The 18072-nt window shown below is 50.5% G+C and overlaps 1 protein-coding gene across 1 annotated transcript in view; it reads right to left on the reverse strand.

The window, feature by feature from the left end:
- Window positions 1–3116: 3116 nt before the first annotated feature.
- The window catches only part of LOC147114633 (uncharacterized), an 18252-nt gene continuing 3296 nt past the window's right edge, over window positions 3117–18072 (reverse strand). Inside the window, exon 2 of the mRNA XM_085992465.1 lies at window positions 3117–10807. Within this exon, the coding sequence (XP_085848591.1) occupies window positions 4180–5241 (1062 nt within the window). The 5' untranslated portion in view covers window positions 5242–10807 and the 3' untranslated portion in view covers window positions 3117–4179. The remainder of the gene's footprint in view (window positions 10808–18072) is intronic.

Consider the following 18072-nt stretch of genomic DNA (forward strand, 5'->3'; position numbering starts at 1 on the left):
GCTAAACACAATATCATGTCATTCATAAACTGCAAGGGCTTTCACTCAGTCAATGCCCAGGTGGTGAAAAATATGACAGCAGACACAATTCATTAATTATAATATTGCTCTTTTCCAAGCAACTATGCACTTCCCTTTCCAAAGAGTTTATGGACTCTATTATTTGTGGCAGAGTTTCTCTGCATGGAGAAATTTTTTGAACCTCCCCTTTAAATAAATTTTGTAACGGTCTTAAATTTGTTACCTCTTGTTACAGTTTTTCTAGTTAGTAGAAATAATCTTCCACAATTTCTTCGACAGCACCTTCCAAACTCACAACCTCTACTATCTAGTAGATAGGACAACAGCACCAGGTGCATGAGAACACCATCAACTCCAATTTCCCCTCCAAGTCACACATCATCCTGACTTGGAAATATATCCCTGTTCCTTCATTATCACTGGGTCAAAATCCTGGAACTCCCCTCTTACAGCACTGTGGGAGAACCTTCACCACACGGACTGTAGCGGTTCAAGAAGGCGGCTCACCACCACCTTCTCAAGGGCCATTAGGGATGGGCAATAAATGCTGGCTTTGCCAGCGACGCCCACATCCCAGGAACGAATAAAAAATGTTTTAATCTTATTGTAACTTTCATAACCTTGAAGGTTACCGTTAACCTTCTTCCCTGCAGTGCAAATTCCTTAACTTTTCATGTTTTTCTTCATAACTGTAACCCTTCATCCCTGGTAATGTCCCAAATGAATCTATGCTGTGCATTTACCATTGCTTTTACATCCTTCCCGTAATGAGTTGCCCAAAGCTATGCACAATATTCCAACTGTGTTTAATTAAATATGTAAGGGGTTTTCGATCGCCGAGGTCTCTCTCTCTCTCACTCTAGAGGCCTCTCTCTCTTGCACAGTAATTCACCGAGTGGTTCGACCACTCACCCCTTAAGTTATATGCACTGGACTTTGAGGCAGGAACTGCAATGCAGAGAATACTCTATAGGCCAAAGTTTAATGAAACGAAATGAAATTTTATTGCACAAAGGAAAAATTGAATATCAGCCAATAAGGTACATGGGAGGGAAAAACAAATCATTATAGAGTACTAACCAACATATCTACAGGCATATTGGCCTAGAAATTGGGTTTTGGCTTAGCCAGGGCTTTAGCGCCGGAAATTAGTGCCGGCGCTAAGTCCCCTGCGCGCGCCAAAAATTCAGTGGCGCCGCGCCCAAACAGCTGCCGGCGCTACTGAAGGGTCTTAGCGCCTGGAAAAGGGCGCTAACTGCCGTTTCGCGCCACAATTCCGGCGCTGCGGCACCCGATGCGGTGCGGCAGGCTGGGGAAGTGCAGGCCTCCTCCTTCCGTTAAGGAGGAGCTGCCTGCACCCGGCCGCGGCCCGCGCAAATCTGCTTAAAAATGAGCCCGGCACCTCGGACAAGTGCCGGGCTTGCATCTGTTCCGGGGGGGGAGAGAAGTCCGGGGAGGGAGCTGCGGGCAGGCGGCCGGCGGGAAAGCGGCCGGCCGCCGCGGGGCCTTTAATGCGCCGGCGCTAACTGCAGTAAGGCACCTCTGACAAAACACTGGTTGCGGCTGCCACGGGCGAGGCGGCCGCAACTCAATTTCGGAGTTCGGGCGGGTTACCACGGCAACCGGGACGCTGCGCACACCGATGACGTCATCGGTGCCAGCGCAGCGCTACCGGAGCAACGCCGATTTAGGGCCCCAGGGAATTTCACTACTGGCCATAACTCCGGCTCAAGGCCCTCTAGCGCCTCAAATGAGGCGCTAAGGCTACTGAATTTTCAGCCGATTATGTTTTACAAGGTTCATCCAGAAATAGGGAAACACACAGAACATCGAGGGACAACAATTCATTGCTAAATTGTACCCAAAATGCCCACCCCCTAAGCCTAGCTAGATTAGATTATGAGTGGGCCAGAAACATGCTCACCAATCCCAGTCAGAAACATAGAGGTTTTGAAGTCTGCGTTTTGATCCCCTCAGGCGTCCTGTCTCCACGTGGTCAGTGGACTGTAGGTGCAGCGGGCTGCCCAGGCTGATGGCGTCTCTCTCTTCAGCAAGACGCGTTGACCATCATTTCGCCCGCTGTTTGTTTTTCTCCGTACTCCTACACACGACGCGGTAGGGCGTTTTGTCTTCTCTTCTTCTCGTCAATGGCCCAGGGTTTTTGTCGATCTCCCGATGACTACCCCGGGTCTCATCTTCTTCTTCTTCGAACCACCTTCTCCGATGTCAAGCCTTCCCAAGGTTAAGAAGCGTACCGAAAGCTGCAAACGCTGCCAAAGCGCTCCACCAAGCTTCAAAAGCTGCCCAAGCTACCGATGGCTACACCGGGACTCCAGTTATACTTCTCAAAGAGGCCCTTATCTCCCGCCAAATCAAGGTTAGTCTTTGTTTAACTTTTGGCGGGCTTGTAGCACAGCGGGGTAGTCTTTGTTTTTAAAGTATCTTCGGGATGGCCGGTAACTGCCATCTCTGGTCTGGAATGGCCCTGTATTGTCTTTAATTTCCTTCTTCGAACTTGAATCTGTTCCCCTTTGTCTGGGTAAACATTTAGATGGCCTTTGTCTACAGGCCGATCTGATCGGATCTGCATCCAATCTATATGTATGGGGCTCTGTCTGGTTTCATTTTCCCTGAAACTGCCTTCCAGAACCTACTGTGGGCTGAATCCACAAAAGCTGTCTGAGGATTGCAGGAACCTTTTTAAAGTGTACCAAAAGCTGGTCATGGGGTCTGGTGGCCATTTTGTGTGCCCCTTTTTCTAGGCTTCTTTTAAAACAGTCTTTAAAAGTTAAGGCCTTTTCTGCCAATAGACCCTTATAGGACAATGTTCAATTTTGCAAATTCTACAGTCCCCATGATGATACTATAACTTGCTTGAAGTATCATAATTCTGGGTGAGCAAAATTTTCTGACTCTCCATAATCAAACCATTCCCTGTATTTACCGATCTATGACCCCACGACACATGCATTTCCCATTTCAGAGAAAACCCACAGTGTACATTAAGCATCTATAGGTGGCAATACATTGGAGTTAAAATCTGACACACATATTTCCAGGTGTGGAGCGGGGCCTAATAACCCTACACCACCTGGTTCATACATATTATTTTTATTAACAACAACACACATAATAAACTTCAATAAAAATAACAAAGAGAGAAAATACACACAAAATCACACATGAATACTATCAAAAATAGAGGAGGGAGGGAAACTTAAACTCTATACATAGCAGCAAAATTTAAATGGGTATCTCCTCGTCTACCCGCACATAATGCTCCCTCCACTCTCCCCTGTTCTCATATTTCTGGAAACGTTTGTCCCTCTTACAATGTACAAAGAGTAAATAAATCACACTAAAAACCTGACACACTACAAGGATGTGGGAGGCTGTCCTAATCCAAGAAGGGACTTCTATATTAGTGAACAGGTCCCACCACTGTGGGGTCACTATATCTAATATGCCTGCCCCTATTTCTAAAGTCTTCTGCTCCAGAATGTAAAAATGTTTCTGTGAAATGGCAACGGCTTTCAGTATCTTGGTGAGGTGTTCAGGCAGAGGGGGAATGATATAGCCAAAATGTGCAACGAATCGTTGCAGATCGGTGAAATTTTCCTTGACAGTGAGGTGAACAGTGGACGGTTCAGGAATGGGGACAATTCACTCTTGGGCCACTTGAACTTCTGCCTTGGGTTTGAAACAGAAACTGCTGTCACTGACCGGACACCAGCTGTGCTGTCCATGTTGGTAGTGGGGCGCTGCAGTGGTGACACATTATGTCCCACCTCCTATATATGCCACCTGCGGGGGCACATGGCCTTGTGCCATTGCCTCCATGGTGCAATTTATAGGCTTCGCGCCAGCAGTTCTGAACCCGCACTGTGGTTTCGAATAGGCATTCAAGTGCTGGGGACACAGGATGATGTGTGCTCCCCGGCTCTGGCACCCCGAGAGGTCGGTACCCATAATTGCATGCTCCCATCGAATGACGTAAGGTGGGACCGCTGTGTAGCGAATGTGCGCACCCAATGTTCTCCACCCTGTATACCAGGGAGGGTTTAGCTGTCTTTCCCATAACCGGCATTCTTACCACTATACCCATAATGGTGTGGTTAGACCGCCCACAGTCCACTGGGACTGGGTAGGCCTCTGAAGCTAGTCTGAAGCTAGTCTGAGCTGGCACGGACTTAATGCGTTCTCGAAAGGGTGGAGGGCTGTGAGGTGCTTATTGCCGATCCAGGAGGGGACCAAACCTTGTTTTAAATCCTCCAGATTACTGTGGCCCTCGCCCAGCAACCATGCCCCGTACAGCACGCACGCTTCGTTCTGCGCAGCCTGATCTGACGCATTCCGATCCTCTCTGATGAGAGCATTTACCGTTTTAGTGTGTTTCTCCAGCTCAGCTATGATTTCTTTTAAGTGTAGTGTCATGGCCTGGTCCTCATGTAACTCAGAACCCACTACCTTATTCTCGTCCGTCAGTATCTTTCTTAACCGCCCTTTTAGACCATTGATCTGGGTCTGCAGCTCCACGACATCCAGAGTGTTGATGACGGAAGTCCCTGTGTTAAAGGCTTTAAAAATATCATTGACTGTACCCCTTCTTTGTCTCCCTACCCTGTCCAAGACCTCATGTGGTGTGGTGTACAATACGGCTCTTTCGACATCGGCAAAGTTGAACTCATAAAATTGTCTGAACATGTTTGTTAACAGGACCTGGTACAATTGCTCCATTTCCTTGGGGCACCACTCTGGCAATCGCACCTCGGTGAGGTTTAAAATCACCGAGGCCACCGCGTAGTGCACCCCTTGGTACAGCACCTGACCTGTGGGCACTAATACCAATCCGTTCCCGGGTCCCTTGGTAGTGGTGGGGCACCCTTCCTTGCGGGCTTTGGCTACTGGAATCGTGGGCAGGGGCTTGCGGGGGCGGGTGATGAGCTCAGTGGCATTCACCGGGATCTGAGAGTACGGGTCTCCGCACGCCCATGTGCTGACGTCCCACCTCATCCCTTTCCCAGCATCCTGCCACTGTCTTTGGAAAAAGATGGAGACGCCTGTGGGGCAGACGCGTTCTGAACCACACATACAGATGTAAATCCTCTCATCTGGTTCCCACCATTTGTCCCAACAGACACTCAATCCCCCATGAGTCCCCATAATAGTCTGATGGGCATTGTTACCCAGTCGCTCCCACTTGACCGTGTAGTTCTTCATGGTCTTGCTCAGCTTCTGGAGCCACCATCATTTGTCCAAAGGAACATGTCCTTGGCATACCAAACAAATCTTCCTTCTGACGGTGATGCTGACTCTGGGAGCGATGATCCTCACCCTGGGACACATTAGAGAAGTCTCTCTGTATGCGAACCCGGACTGGCTGGAGTATTCCGTAGAGTTCGACCCCAGCCATCCTGGCCACCTCCCTTCGTGGAAGTAGGTAGCTGTTTCTTCAACGTCCCGTACTCCTGCCCCATCAGTCGCGATGGGGGCTCTGTCCCCGGAACATCCATATACGATGGAGTCCTTGGTGTAGCCCCGATAGGCCAAGCTACACCCGATCACGGCGAACACGATGAGAATCCTTTCCATAGTTCCTTTGGTTCCTGCAACAGATTAAATGATACAGCCAGGCTCCCGAGAGATTCTGGCCTAGGTGAAGGCATGATCGGGTCTTTCGACCTCGATCCAAAACAAACACACATGCTGGGCAGATTCTAAAACTATTCCTTATAACACCCATCACCTTAAAAATTTACACACCTTATATTTAACCAATCTTAAACTTAACTAAACTTATGTACAGCGCCGCCCGTCCCCGGGCGGCCTACCTAATCCCTGTTCGGGCTGCAGCTCACCGCTCCCTGTGGCGAGGCCGCACTGACCTGTGGCTTGAATCCCCTGCAGCCTTTTGCTGCCAATTGGGGACTGCGTCTTTCTAGGGATTTCCCAAGTTGGTGTCTGCTGAAGTAGGGGGAATCGGGCCAGGGCTTTACTGGCTGAGGCGTTCGAGACGACCTGCAAGGGGGTGCCTTGGGCGAGGCTCCCTTAGCGAGTGGACCTGTGTTTGGGACTTTAGCCCTCACAGCCTGTGGCACCACCACGACTGCTGGCTTCGGCTCCCTTCCCTCAGGCTCCGCCCCTTTTGGATTTGGGTCTGTGGCAGACGACTCCTCCCAACTGTCCCTACAGGTGGAGAATCTCCGCCCCCAAGTTCTACCTCCCCGAAGCTTGAGCCGAGGGCGGGACCTCCGTCCTCCGACTCCACCTCCTCCAGAATCGTGTCGAGGGTGGGGCCTAGCTGTTCGGGCTCTTCCCTAACTGTGCTCGGGTCAGACAACCTGCGAGGGGTTACTTTGGGTGAGGCTCCATTTGCGAGTGGATCTTTGGTTGGGACTTTAGCCCTCACAGCCCGTGTCCTCTCCACGACTGTCGGCTTCAGCTCCCTTCCCTCAGACTCCGCCCCTTTGGGATTTTGGTCTGTGGCGGACGACTCCTCCCTATAGGTGGAGAACCTCCGCCCCCAAGTTCTACCTCCCCTAAGCTTGAGCCGAGGGCAGGACCTCCGTCCTCCGACTCCACCTCCTCCAGAATCGTGTCGAGGGCGGGGCCTAGCTGTTCGGGCTCTTCCCCATCTGAGTCCCAGGTCAATGGGGAAACCTCCCAGGTGGGCGGGATAGCTCCTCCCCTCAAGCAGGCTGCGGTTCCAGCCTGTGTGGTCTGTGACTCCTTGCACGCCTCAGGCTGAGGATTTTTACCCTCAGACCTGGCTTCGGTTGTCGGTTCTTTTGCACCTGGCTTAAATAGTTTGCACTGATTTATGTGAAACCATTTAGTGTGCTGGGGCATTTCCACTACGCAAGTGGCGGGGACCGGTGGATCTTGTACCGGTTTCCATCTGGCCTTGTCTATGGCCCTCTCTCCAGCGCGGATGGTCAGACCCAGGAATTTTACTTCCTGCTGGCCGATCCGTGCCTTCTTTGTTTTCACCTTGAAACCCCCTTTTCCTTTCTCACCCGTACTCGTTCCCCAGAGACAGTGATTTCTAAGATCCATGAGAATCCCGTGTTCTACTAAGAAATCGGACCCAAGGATCCCTTTTCCACCCTCCACCTCCCACTTCATCAGTATACACTTCCACGTGGTGCGGAGTGGTCCTAAATGAATGGAGAGAGGGATGGAGAATGCGCCAGCCTGTTCTTTGCCCGTGAAGCCCGACAGAACATATGGAACCCCGGTGGACAGAGGTGAGATGGTAGGGTTAGCTGCGTGGATCACGGTGCACGATGCTCCCGTATCCACCAGATAGGTCCCTTTTCCCTCTTCTACCTCCATCTCCACGAGGGGTCGTCTCCATAAATCATATCGCAACGGACACAGGTAAATGGGCTGCGCGGGCTCCAGTCATTTGGGTGAAACGATCGGGGCTGCGGGAATGACAGGACCGGTGGTGACTGCTACCCTCCCCTGCGAGATCATAAGACACCGCATTGCCTCTATAATTGACTCTATTGCAGTGGGATCCATAGCTGCACCGGTTCCCTTTTCTGGGGCGGCGGTCTGGGCTTGGGCTTGGGCTGCGGGAGATCTTCCCTTATTATCCTTCCATGGATTTTTACAGTCCCTGTGCCAATGTCCATCCTTCCCACACCCGTAGCAATTGAGCTTGGCTTGGGTAGGGCGATTCCCCTCCTGATGCCACTCCTTTTTGCTTGGGGCTGCTGGTTTTGCCTCATGCACCTTTCCCTTAGAGGGAGGTGCCTCCTGACTCCTGCAATTCTTGTATGCAATGGTGAGCTGTCGGAACACTGTCTCCTCTGTGGTACCGGGACCTTGAAGGTCAAACCAAGATTTGGCTTGGGCCTGTATCTGTGGTAAGCTGTTGGCAACCAGGCAGCGGAGCCAATGAACTCACTGAACACCGTTCATTGCGACCCGCTCAGGCATGCCCGGACAGCTGCGCCAATACACTGGCCACAGCCTTTCTGCAAAAACCCATGGGGGTTCTCCAGTTAGCTGCACAGTCCCTTCCACACGGAGGAATGGATTGCCGTCGCCAACTCCCATAACCTCCAGGACCTCGTCTCTAAGTTCCACATACCCTTTCCGTCCCTTCTTACTCCCGTCTGAGAGGCACTGAACGATTGTGCTATCCAGGGAGAATAGCAACATCTTCGCCTGTTCAGGATCATCACAATCATTGACGACGGCTGTCTCCTCTATCTCCCTGTAATGGACTGAGGGATCTCCCTTCTCGGTGAGTTTTGGGAGGTGGCTCACCATCACTCTGAGTTGTTGGGCACTGTGGGGCAGCACGATCTGGTTCAGGAGGGGTCCGTCCACGCCATTTGCGTCGGTGGAACCGTACCTCTGGTGCCGAGTAGGACACATTGGTGCCGGCTCCGGCTTCACTACCAGGGGTTGTTCCTCCTCTTCTACCACCCCCCCTTCGGGCCAAACCTCATTATAGCTCGGCGGTGCTGAGGGTTCAGTGGCTGTGCCACAACTACTTGTGTGGAATCGGTCTTTTGGATTCCTTCAGGAAGTCTATTTGACTCGCTTTTGGGCTTACGAGGCATACCATGCCTTCTGCCTTTGCCAGGGCCGTTCTTAGGTCTTCTAATGTCTTCTGGCAGGGGCCGTGGTCTGCGCCCTCAAACCCGTTCTCAATGGCCAGCTTGTAAGCTGACTTGACCTCTACTACTCCCTCCTCCTGTGCTCTTAGCTGTTGTGCGAGGCGGGCGCTTTTCTCCCGTACCCTCGCTTCATGCAACTTTGCCTCAGTAACCTGACATTCCAGGTACTCTATTTCAGCCTGATGTTGGCTGGCTACAGTTTGGCATTCCTGATTCAGCGCGTGAAGCGCTGCGATGAGCTTTTCCCCACCCATGGCCTTTTCCTCTATCTCTGAAGCCTGGGTTTTGATCTTGGCTGCCTGCGCTGCAACGACTTTGTCCAAAATCTGGACTTGTCTTTTGTAGCACATCAGCCACATTGCCTTCTCTACTGACTTCTTATATTCTTTGCTCTCTGTCCACCTGATGGCTGTGTCTACCGGACACCCATTCAGTAAGAGATCGGAAATCCACTGCTTAGTGAGATTTACCTTACCAAAAACATAATCCGCTCACCTCTCATCCATAACATTTCGTCCATTTAAACCTGGGTCTAATTCATTGCAATCCTGCTGCCAGTGTCATAGAAACATAGAAGATAGGTGCAGGAGTAGGCCATTCGGCCCTTCGAGCCAGCTCCGTTATTCAATGAGATCATGGCTGATCATCCAAATTCAGTCCTGCCGCGGTTGCCATTTTCTGTAAGGGGCTTTTGATCGCCGAGGTCTCTCTCTCTCTCGCTCTAGAGGCCTCTCTCTCTTGCACAGTAATTCACCGAGTGGTTCAACCCACTCACCCCTTAAGTTCTATACACTGGACTTTGAGGCAGGAACTGCAATGCAGAGAATACTCTATAGACCAAAGTTTAATGAAACGAAATGAAATTTTATTGCACAAAGGAAAAATTGAATATCAGCCAATAAGGTACATGGGAGGGAAAAACAAATCATTATAGAGTACTAACCAACATATCTACAGGCATATTATGTTTTACAAGGTTCATCCTGAAATAGGGAAACACACGGAACATCGAGGGACAACTCATTGTTAAATTGTACCCAAAATGCCCACCCCCTAAGCCTAGCTAGATTAGATTATGAGGGGCCAGAAACATGCTCACCAATCCCAGTTAGAAACATAGAGCTTTTGAAGTCTGCGTTTTGATCCCCTCAGGCGTCCTGTCTCCACGTGGTCAGTGGACTGTAGGTGCAGCGGGCTGCCCAGGCTGATGGCGTCTCTCTCTTCAGCAAGACGCGCTGACCATCATTTCGCCCACAGCTCGTTTTTCTCCGTACTCTTACACACGACGCGGTAGGGCGTTTCGTCTTCTCTTCTTCTCATCAATGGCCCGGGGTTTTTGTCGATGATCTCACGATGACTACCTCGGGTCTCGTCTTCTTCTTCTTCGAACCACCTTCTCCGATGTCAAGCCTTACCAAGGCTAAGAAGCGTACCGAAAGCTGCAAACGCTGCCAAAGCGCTCCACCAAGCTCCAAAAGCTGCCCAAGCTACCGATGGCTACCCCGGGACTCCAGTTATACTTCTCAAAGAGGCCCTTATCTCCCGCCAAATCAAGGTTAGTCTTTGTTTAACTTTTGGCGGGCTTGTAGCACAGCGGGGTAGTCTTTGTTTTTAAAGTATCTTCGGGATGGCCGGTAACTGCCATCTCTGGTCTGGAATGGCCCTGTATTGTCTTTAATGTCCTTCTTCGAACTTGAATCTGTTCCCCTTTGTCTGGGTAAACATTTAGATGGCCTTTATCTACAGGCCGATCTGATCGGATCTGCATCCAATCTATATGTATGGGGCTCTGTCTGGTTTCGTTTTCCCTGAAACTGCCTTCCAGAACCTACTGTGGGCTGAATCCACAAAAGCTGTCTGAGGACAGCAGGAACCATTTTAAAGTGTCCCAAAAGCTGGTCACGGGGTCTGGTGGCCATTTTGTGTGCCCCTTTTTCTGGGCTTCTTTTAAAACAGTCTTTAAAAGTTAAGGCCTTTTCTGCCAATAGACCCTTATAGGACAATGTTCAATTTTGCGAATTCTACACATGCACTATCACATTCACCGTGTGGGCTCTCACATGAGTACTTGGGTGAGCTAGTGAAGAGCCGTTGAAAGTTTTGAAACCGTATCAAGGTATGAGTCCATAAATGAGCCCAAAGTATGAGACCTTCAAGAGAAATGGGGAAAATTTTGGAGGGAACATTTTTTAAATGTTAAAGAGAATGTTTGTGGTTTTATTGTTAAGAGAAACAAGACCAAATCAAATCCAATCCAGACTGATAGCCAAAAGACCCACTAGGTGTCATCTTTGCTCAATTGGTGGCCTTCTTGCCTTGGAGTTAGAATGTTGTGGATTCATAGTGCCGCTATGGACTTGGACACATAACCCTAGAATTTCCTTGAAATTAATTATGCTGCTGTTACCCCTTCCAAAAACAAAATGGCGCCTGCAGAGGCAGTTACACATAGATTTACTGGGTCTGCTCATTTGCATTCCTATTGGTGTAAGACCTGTGTAAAATGGGTGTAAGTGTTTGAAGTACCTGGAAACTTCTGTGCAGCCTTTAAAAAGGCAGTTCAACAGCAGACTGGGAGACAGCCAGGTAAAAGAGGAACAGTGCTTGGCTCTTTTACCTCACTCGCCAATAACTTCACTGTACATCTTAGCAATATTTTTATTATAATGTACAGAAATATTACTACGCAGACATCATCTGGACCCAGAGGGCAGCAGGTTATGGCACCAAGCCAGATAACAAGAATGCAGAACTTCACTGATTCAGACTTCTAAACCCTCCTCAAGAAACTCAAAGGCAGTAGGCACAGACCACCAAGTTGCCACCATGAAACTCAAAAGTGCAACTCATGCCCACTAGCTTCACCCTCTTAAAGCAACATTTCCACAACTAACTCTTTACACTGCACACTGGATAAGAGTGGCTCTAATTCAATATCTTGTACCATTGGCTACCCAGTTCCCATCATAGCTAATAGCTCGCGTCCCTACGGGGAGTAAGCATTCCATTGTAATTGTACTTGTACTGGTTACATATGGCAAATAAAATTGAATTGAATTAATCCCTTCTTTCACTGTAACACTCTCATATCCCCATGTCTCTTACTTCATCTCTTCCATGCCACTCGGCACACATTCCTCAACTGCTAACCGTACACTCCTTTATTATGTCTTCTCCCAGGACAAATTGGCACACAATCTCCGCTAAAGACAGGCCACCAGAGGGGGTATCCCCACCTTTAAGCCCCTTACTTCCTTCGAGGATGAGGCCATGCAGCACGTGAGCACCCACTTGGCTCTTGTCATGGGAGTTGGTGTGGTTGGTGACATTTTGCTGGTATCGGGTGCATACACAGAATCGCAAAAGAAAGCTGCTTTACAAAGTGTTGCCCAGCTGCAGAAACCTGTATTCAAAATCTCCAGACACTTCTGCATCAGGAACTCCTCACTTCCACCTGTATCCACATTACTGCACCATCTAACTCCACAAAAATTTTTTTTTAGTTTATTCAGTCAGTTTTCTGAAAGGCTTCCAACAGACCCTTTAAGGACCATTGATTAGGCTGTTCAACGCTGGTACAAATGGGCGAAGTGTCACTGGTGCGTAGAACCCCAATTTGAATTTTAAATGTAGCCTCCCGCCTGGAACAGTTGAGTGCTCTTGCCCTTCTCAGGACCCTAGCTAAGATAGCTACAGCTGGAGCACCGGCCCAAACAGGTGAATAAGTTTCATTTTCAGGTTACTATCGACCTGTTTACATAGAGTGGAGGCAGTTAAAATTTACCCCAGGTGTCTAAAGTAGAAAGTATCTCATTATCTACCCGTAGATTCTTCGCCTCAATGAAAGAAAAAAGGAACTTACATTTATATAGCACATTCCATGACCTCAGGATGTCCCAAAGTGCTTTACAGCCATACTTTTGAAGTGTAGTCACTGTTGCAATGTAGGAAACACAGCAGCCAAATACACACACAGCAAGCTCTCACAAACAGCAATGAAATAATGACCAGATTATTTGTATTTTTTAGTGATGTTAGTTGAGGGATAAATATTGGCCAGGACACAGGGGAGAACTCCTGTGCTCTTCTTCAAAATAGTGTTTTGAGATCATTTACGGCCACCTGAGAGGGCAGATGCAGCCATGGTTTAATGTCTCATCTGAAAGACAGCACATGTGCAGCTCTCCCTCCGTACTGCGCTGGAGTGGCAGCCTAGATTTTGTACTCAAGTATCTGGAGTGGGACTTGAAGCAAAGGTGCGAGTGCTACCATTGAGCCAAGACTGACATGTATGTATGTATGATAAAAATGTAAAGAATTGAGAAAAAGATTTGATATTAGCAAAGGATAATCCAAGTTCCAAAATCAAATGAAACATTAATGAATGTGAAAAGTAGAATACTGCATAATTAAAAATGTTTGGGATACTCAGCAGGTCAGGCAGCAACTGTGAAGAGTCAAACAGTTAATGTTTCAGGTCGATGGCCTTTCGTCTGACGAAAGGTCATCGACCTGAAACTTTAACTCTGTTTCTCTCTTCACAGCTGCTGCCTGACCTGCTGAGTATCTCCAGCATTTTCTGTTTTTATTTCAGATTTCCAGCATCTGCAGCATTTTCTTTTTGTAAAAATGTTTGGGATTGTTTTCAGAACTATAAGCCACTTTGGGACTCAAATGATGTTTATAAACTATTTGACCTCTAGTTTTGAGCTTACAAATCGAACTAACCCCTAAAGAAGTGCATTTCATCCTTGTTATTCCCTGTATTATATGCTGAAAAGCAATAGCTCCTGATATCTGTCCACCAGGAAATCAAAATACAAACACAGTTTTACCATAACACTAAAACTGCTCTGTTGTATTTCAATTATATTCACTTCATTAATTCATGTGACGGCAGAACAAGTGATGAAGCCATTAGCAGGACAACATGCACAGTGGCATTCAACAAGGCACTAAGATTATTTTTCTGTCCCCTGCCAATTCTGCCACTAGAGTTAGTCATTTGTCTTTTCCATCCCAGTTAGCCGCAATCCAACTGTGTGCGGGAACTGATGACGCTGCTGCCAGTCCATTTTCTGAAGCTAATTATCTATTATTCTTTGGCCTTCCTCTTGTGTACCTTACCAATCTCCCTCTTCCATAAGAGACCTGCTTTGCAATCAGTATTGCAATCATTCCTGTGCAAGAACAAAGCATAAGGTAACTTGTGCAAGGCTCCGCTCCCTCCATCACCTTCGCTCATTGGGGTTGGAGATTTAAAGATTCGGAGGTGGAGGCCATCACCCAGGATTTGAGGCACTCCTAATTTATCTGGAGCCTTATAAAATCTACTCTATACTCACTCTTCAACATGAAGAATAAGGTAAAGTCAGTCCCACTTGTAATTCCAAAAAGCATGTAAGCACATCCTACCAGATTCAGGAGATTAGCAAGTGACTTTTATTGTAATACAAAATAAATTCAAGGGATGAAATTTTATCCAGTTGAGGTACAACATCTATCTATCTATCTATATATATAAATCGGTCCTTCTGTCTGTCCTACTGTCCTTCTGTCCTTCTGTCCTTCTATCTGTCTGTCTGCAGGTGTGCGTCTGGGCAGCTATGCGCTCGAAAGTTACAGGGCGTACCTACGCGTGCGTTACGTCAAAAGAAAGCTTACCTTTCCAAAACGGTTTTAAGCGTATTTACGTTTCGGCCGGGCTAAAATCGCGCCCGCGGTATCCGAAAAACCTTAACGTTCCGCTCATTAGCATCTCATTATCCGTTCATTAGCGACAGAGTGACCTCGAGCTCGAGCTTGCTGGCGTGTGTCGCCGGGCCAATCAGTGCGTGTGTGGGCAAGCCTTATCGTTCTGAACCGAGGTGAGTAGCCGCCATCTTGCTTCCATTCTTTTTCCTGCTTTCTGCGTCTTTCTTTTCAAATATACATTTCCAGCAAAAAAAAAGTTGCTTTTAAAACACAAATTGTTTTTTAAAAAAGTTAATTAATTTGTAAATCTTTTGTCTAACCTCTATAATTCTCCTGCCTTTCACCGTTTTTCCAGGCCCGGGGCCTAGGCTTCTCCAACTGCCAGCAGTGCAACTCTAGACCCAGGCTCCCGGCCTAGACAGAGACAAACACTGGCAGAGGGCAGAGAGGGTGTGCTGCCTCAGCTCCATTCCCGGAGTCAGTAGGTGGGGAGGCTTCATAAGCAACTGGGGTAGGTTGCAAGCCCCAAATAATAATCTGAAGATCCTGTGTTTGCAGCTGAGGAAATTTCTTCTGCAGACAGCCCCCGGTTAACGGCAGCCATGTTTGTCAAGGAGGGCAAAAAGTTTCAGTGCGACGCCATTTTGATTCAGTGTGTAACAGAGTGCATGCGTGGCCATCTTAGTACAGGAACATAGAGTGGGTGGGCTTCTGTGCTCCAAATCTGTGTCTGTGACAGACAATCGACTGTGTAGCTGTGCAAGGTCTGTCGCTATAGCAACAGCTTTAGCTACAGGGCTTCAGGGCCACACCTGAGTGTTTAGAAGCTGTTGCTAAGCAACAGTCTTTGTTGTTAAATACAGAGATAAGAATCTCCGTATCTCTCAACATTAACTCTGAAGAGTGGGTGCCGGATAGCACAAAGTTTCCTGTACTTTAAGTTTATCTCCCCCCTCCCTTTCCACCCCCCACCCCCCCTCACACCGCCTTCCCCCCCGAACCCCCCTTCCTCCCCCCCACCCCCCCACCCCACTCCCACAACACTTCCCCCCACCCCCCTTCCCCTCCCCCCCCACACCCCCCACCCCGCTCCCCCCCACGCCCCCACCCCCTCCCACACCCCCTTCCCCCCACACCCCACACCCCCCACCCCCCCTTCCCACCCCCCTTCCCCCTCCCGTTCACCCCCCCTCCTCGCCCCTCCCCACCCCCTTCCCCTCCCTCCCCCACCCCCTTCCCTCCCCCCCACACCCCTCCCCACTCCCCTCCCCACTTCCCCTTCCCTCCCCCCACCCCCCTCCCCTCCCCCCTCCCTCACCTCCCCCCTCCCCCTTCCCCCCTCCCCTCCCCTTCCCCCCCTCCCTCCCTCCCTCTTCCCCCCCTCCCCCTCCTCCCCCCTTCCCCCCTCCCCCTCCTCCCCCTCTTCCCCCTCCCCTTCCCCCTCCTCCCCCGCTTCTCCTTCCCCCCTCCCCTCTCCTCCCTCCCCTTCCCCCCTCCTCCCCTTCCCCCCTCCTCCCCCCTCCCCTTCCCCCCTCTTCCCCCCTCCTCCCCTCCCCTTCCCCTCCCCTTCCCCCCTCCCCTTCCCCCCCCTCTTCCCCTCCCTCTTCCCCCCTTCCCTCTCTTCCCCCTCCCCTTCCCCCCTCTTTCCCCCTCCTCCTCCTTCCCCCTCTTCCCCCCTTCCCCCCTCTTCCCCCCTCCTCTTCCCCCAGTCGCTCTCTCTCTTTCCCCCAGTCGCTCTCTCTCTTCCCCCAGTCGCTCTCTCTCTTCCCCCCAGTCGCTCTCTCTCTTCCCCCAGTCGCTCTCTCTCTTCCCCCCAGTCGCTCTCTCTCTTCCCCCCAGTCGCTCTCTCTCTTCCCCCAGTCGCTCTCTCTCTTCCCCCAGTCGCTCTCTCTCTTCCCCCCAGTCGCTCTCTCTCTTCCCCCCAGTCGCTCTCTCTCTCTCTTCCAACAACAACATGCCCTCGAAAAAGCCTCGGCACCGCCGGGCACTCCAGCTAGTCTATATATATAAATCGGTCCTTCTGTCTGTCCTTCTGTCCTTCTGTCCTTCTGTCTATCTGTCTGTCTGTCTGCAGGTGCGTGTCTGGGCGGCTATGCGCTCGAAAGTTACAGGCGTACCTACGCGTGCGTTACGTCGAAAGAAAGCTTACCTTTCCAAAACGGTTTTAAGTGTATTTACGTTTCGGCCGGGCTAAAATCGCGCCCGCGGTATCCGAAAAACCTTAACGTTCCGCTCATTAGCCTCTCATTATCCGCTCATTAGCGACAGAGTGACCTCAAGCTCGACCAATCGTACGCTGGGTTGCTGGCGTGTGCCGCCGGGCCAATCGGTGCGTGTGTGGGCGGGCCTTATCATTCTGAACCGAGGTGAGTAGCCGCCGTCTTGCTTCCATTCTTTTTCCTGCTTTCTCTGCGTCTTTCTTTTCAAATATACATTTCCAGCAAAAAAAAAAGCTGCTTTTAAAACACAAATTGCTTTTTAAAAAAGTTAATTCATTGTAAATCTTTTGTCTAACCTCTATAATTCTCCTACCTTTCATCGTTTTTCCAGGCCCGGGGCCTAGGCTTCTCCAACTGCCAGCAATGCAACTCTAGACCCAGGCTCCCGGCCTAGACAGAGACAAACACTGACAGAGGGCAGAGAGGGTGTGCTGCCTCAGCTCCATTCCGGGGTCAGTAGGTGGGGAGGCTTCATAAGCAACTGGGGTAGGTTGCAAGCCCCAAATAATAATCTGAAGATCCTGTGTTTGCAGCTGAGGAAATTTCTTCTGCAGACAGCCCCCGGTTAACGGCAGCCATGTTTGTCAAGGAGGCAAAAAGTTTCAGTGCGACGCCATTTTGATTCAGTGTGGACCAGAGTGCATGCGCGGCCATCTTAGTACAGGAACATAGAGTGGGTGGGGCTTCTGTGCTCCAAATTCTGTGTCTGTGACAGACAATCGACTGTGTAGCTGTGCAAGGTCTGTCGCTATAGCAACAGCTTTAGCTGGAGGGCTTCAGGGCCACACCTGAGTGTTTAGAAGCTGTTGCTAAGCAACAGTGTTTGTTGTTAAATACAGAGATAAGAATCTCCGTATCTCTCAACATTAACTCTGAAGAGTGGGTGCCGGATAGCACAAAGTTTCCTGTACTTTAAGTTTATCTCCCCCCTCTCTTTCCACCCCCCAATCCCCCCCTCACACCCCTTCCCCCCCAACCCCCCTTCCCCTCCCCACATCCCCTTTCCCCCCACCACCCTCCACACCCCCTTCCCCCACAACCCCCTCCCACACACACTTCCCCCAGCCCCCACCCCCTCCCCCCCACACCCCCCACACCCTCCCCCCCACACCCACTTCCCCCCCAGCCACCAACCCCTCCCACACCCCCTTCCCCCCACCCCCCCTTCCACCCCCCTTCCCACACCCCCTTCCCCCTCCCGTTCACCCCTTCCACCCCTCCTCCCCCTCCCACACCCTTCCCTCCCCCCCACCCACTTCCCCTCCCCCCCACACCCCCCATCTTCCCCCCTCTCCCCTCCCCTTCCCTCCCCTCCCCCCTCCCTCCTCCCCCTCCCCCTCCCCCCTCCCCTCCCTCCCTTCCCCCCCTTCCCCCCTCCCCTCCCCTTGCCCCCCTCCCCTCCCCTTCCCCCCCTCCCCCCTCCTCCCCCTCTCTCCCCCTCCCCTCCCTTCCCCCCTCCTCCCCCCTCCCCCACCTCCCCCCTCCCCCTCCTCTTCTCCCCC

Source organism: Somniosus microcephalus, chromosome 7, assembly GCF_052327205.1.
Source record: "Somniosus microcephalus isolate GS21.2 chromosome 7, FLI_Smic_1.0, whole genome shotgun sequence".
NCBI lineage: Eukaryota > Metazoa > Chordata > Chondrichthyes > Squaliformes > Somniosidae > Somniosus > Somniosus microcephalus.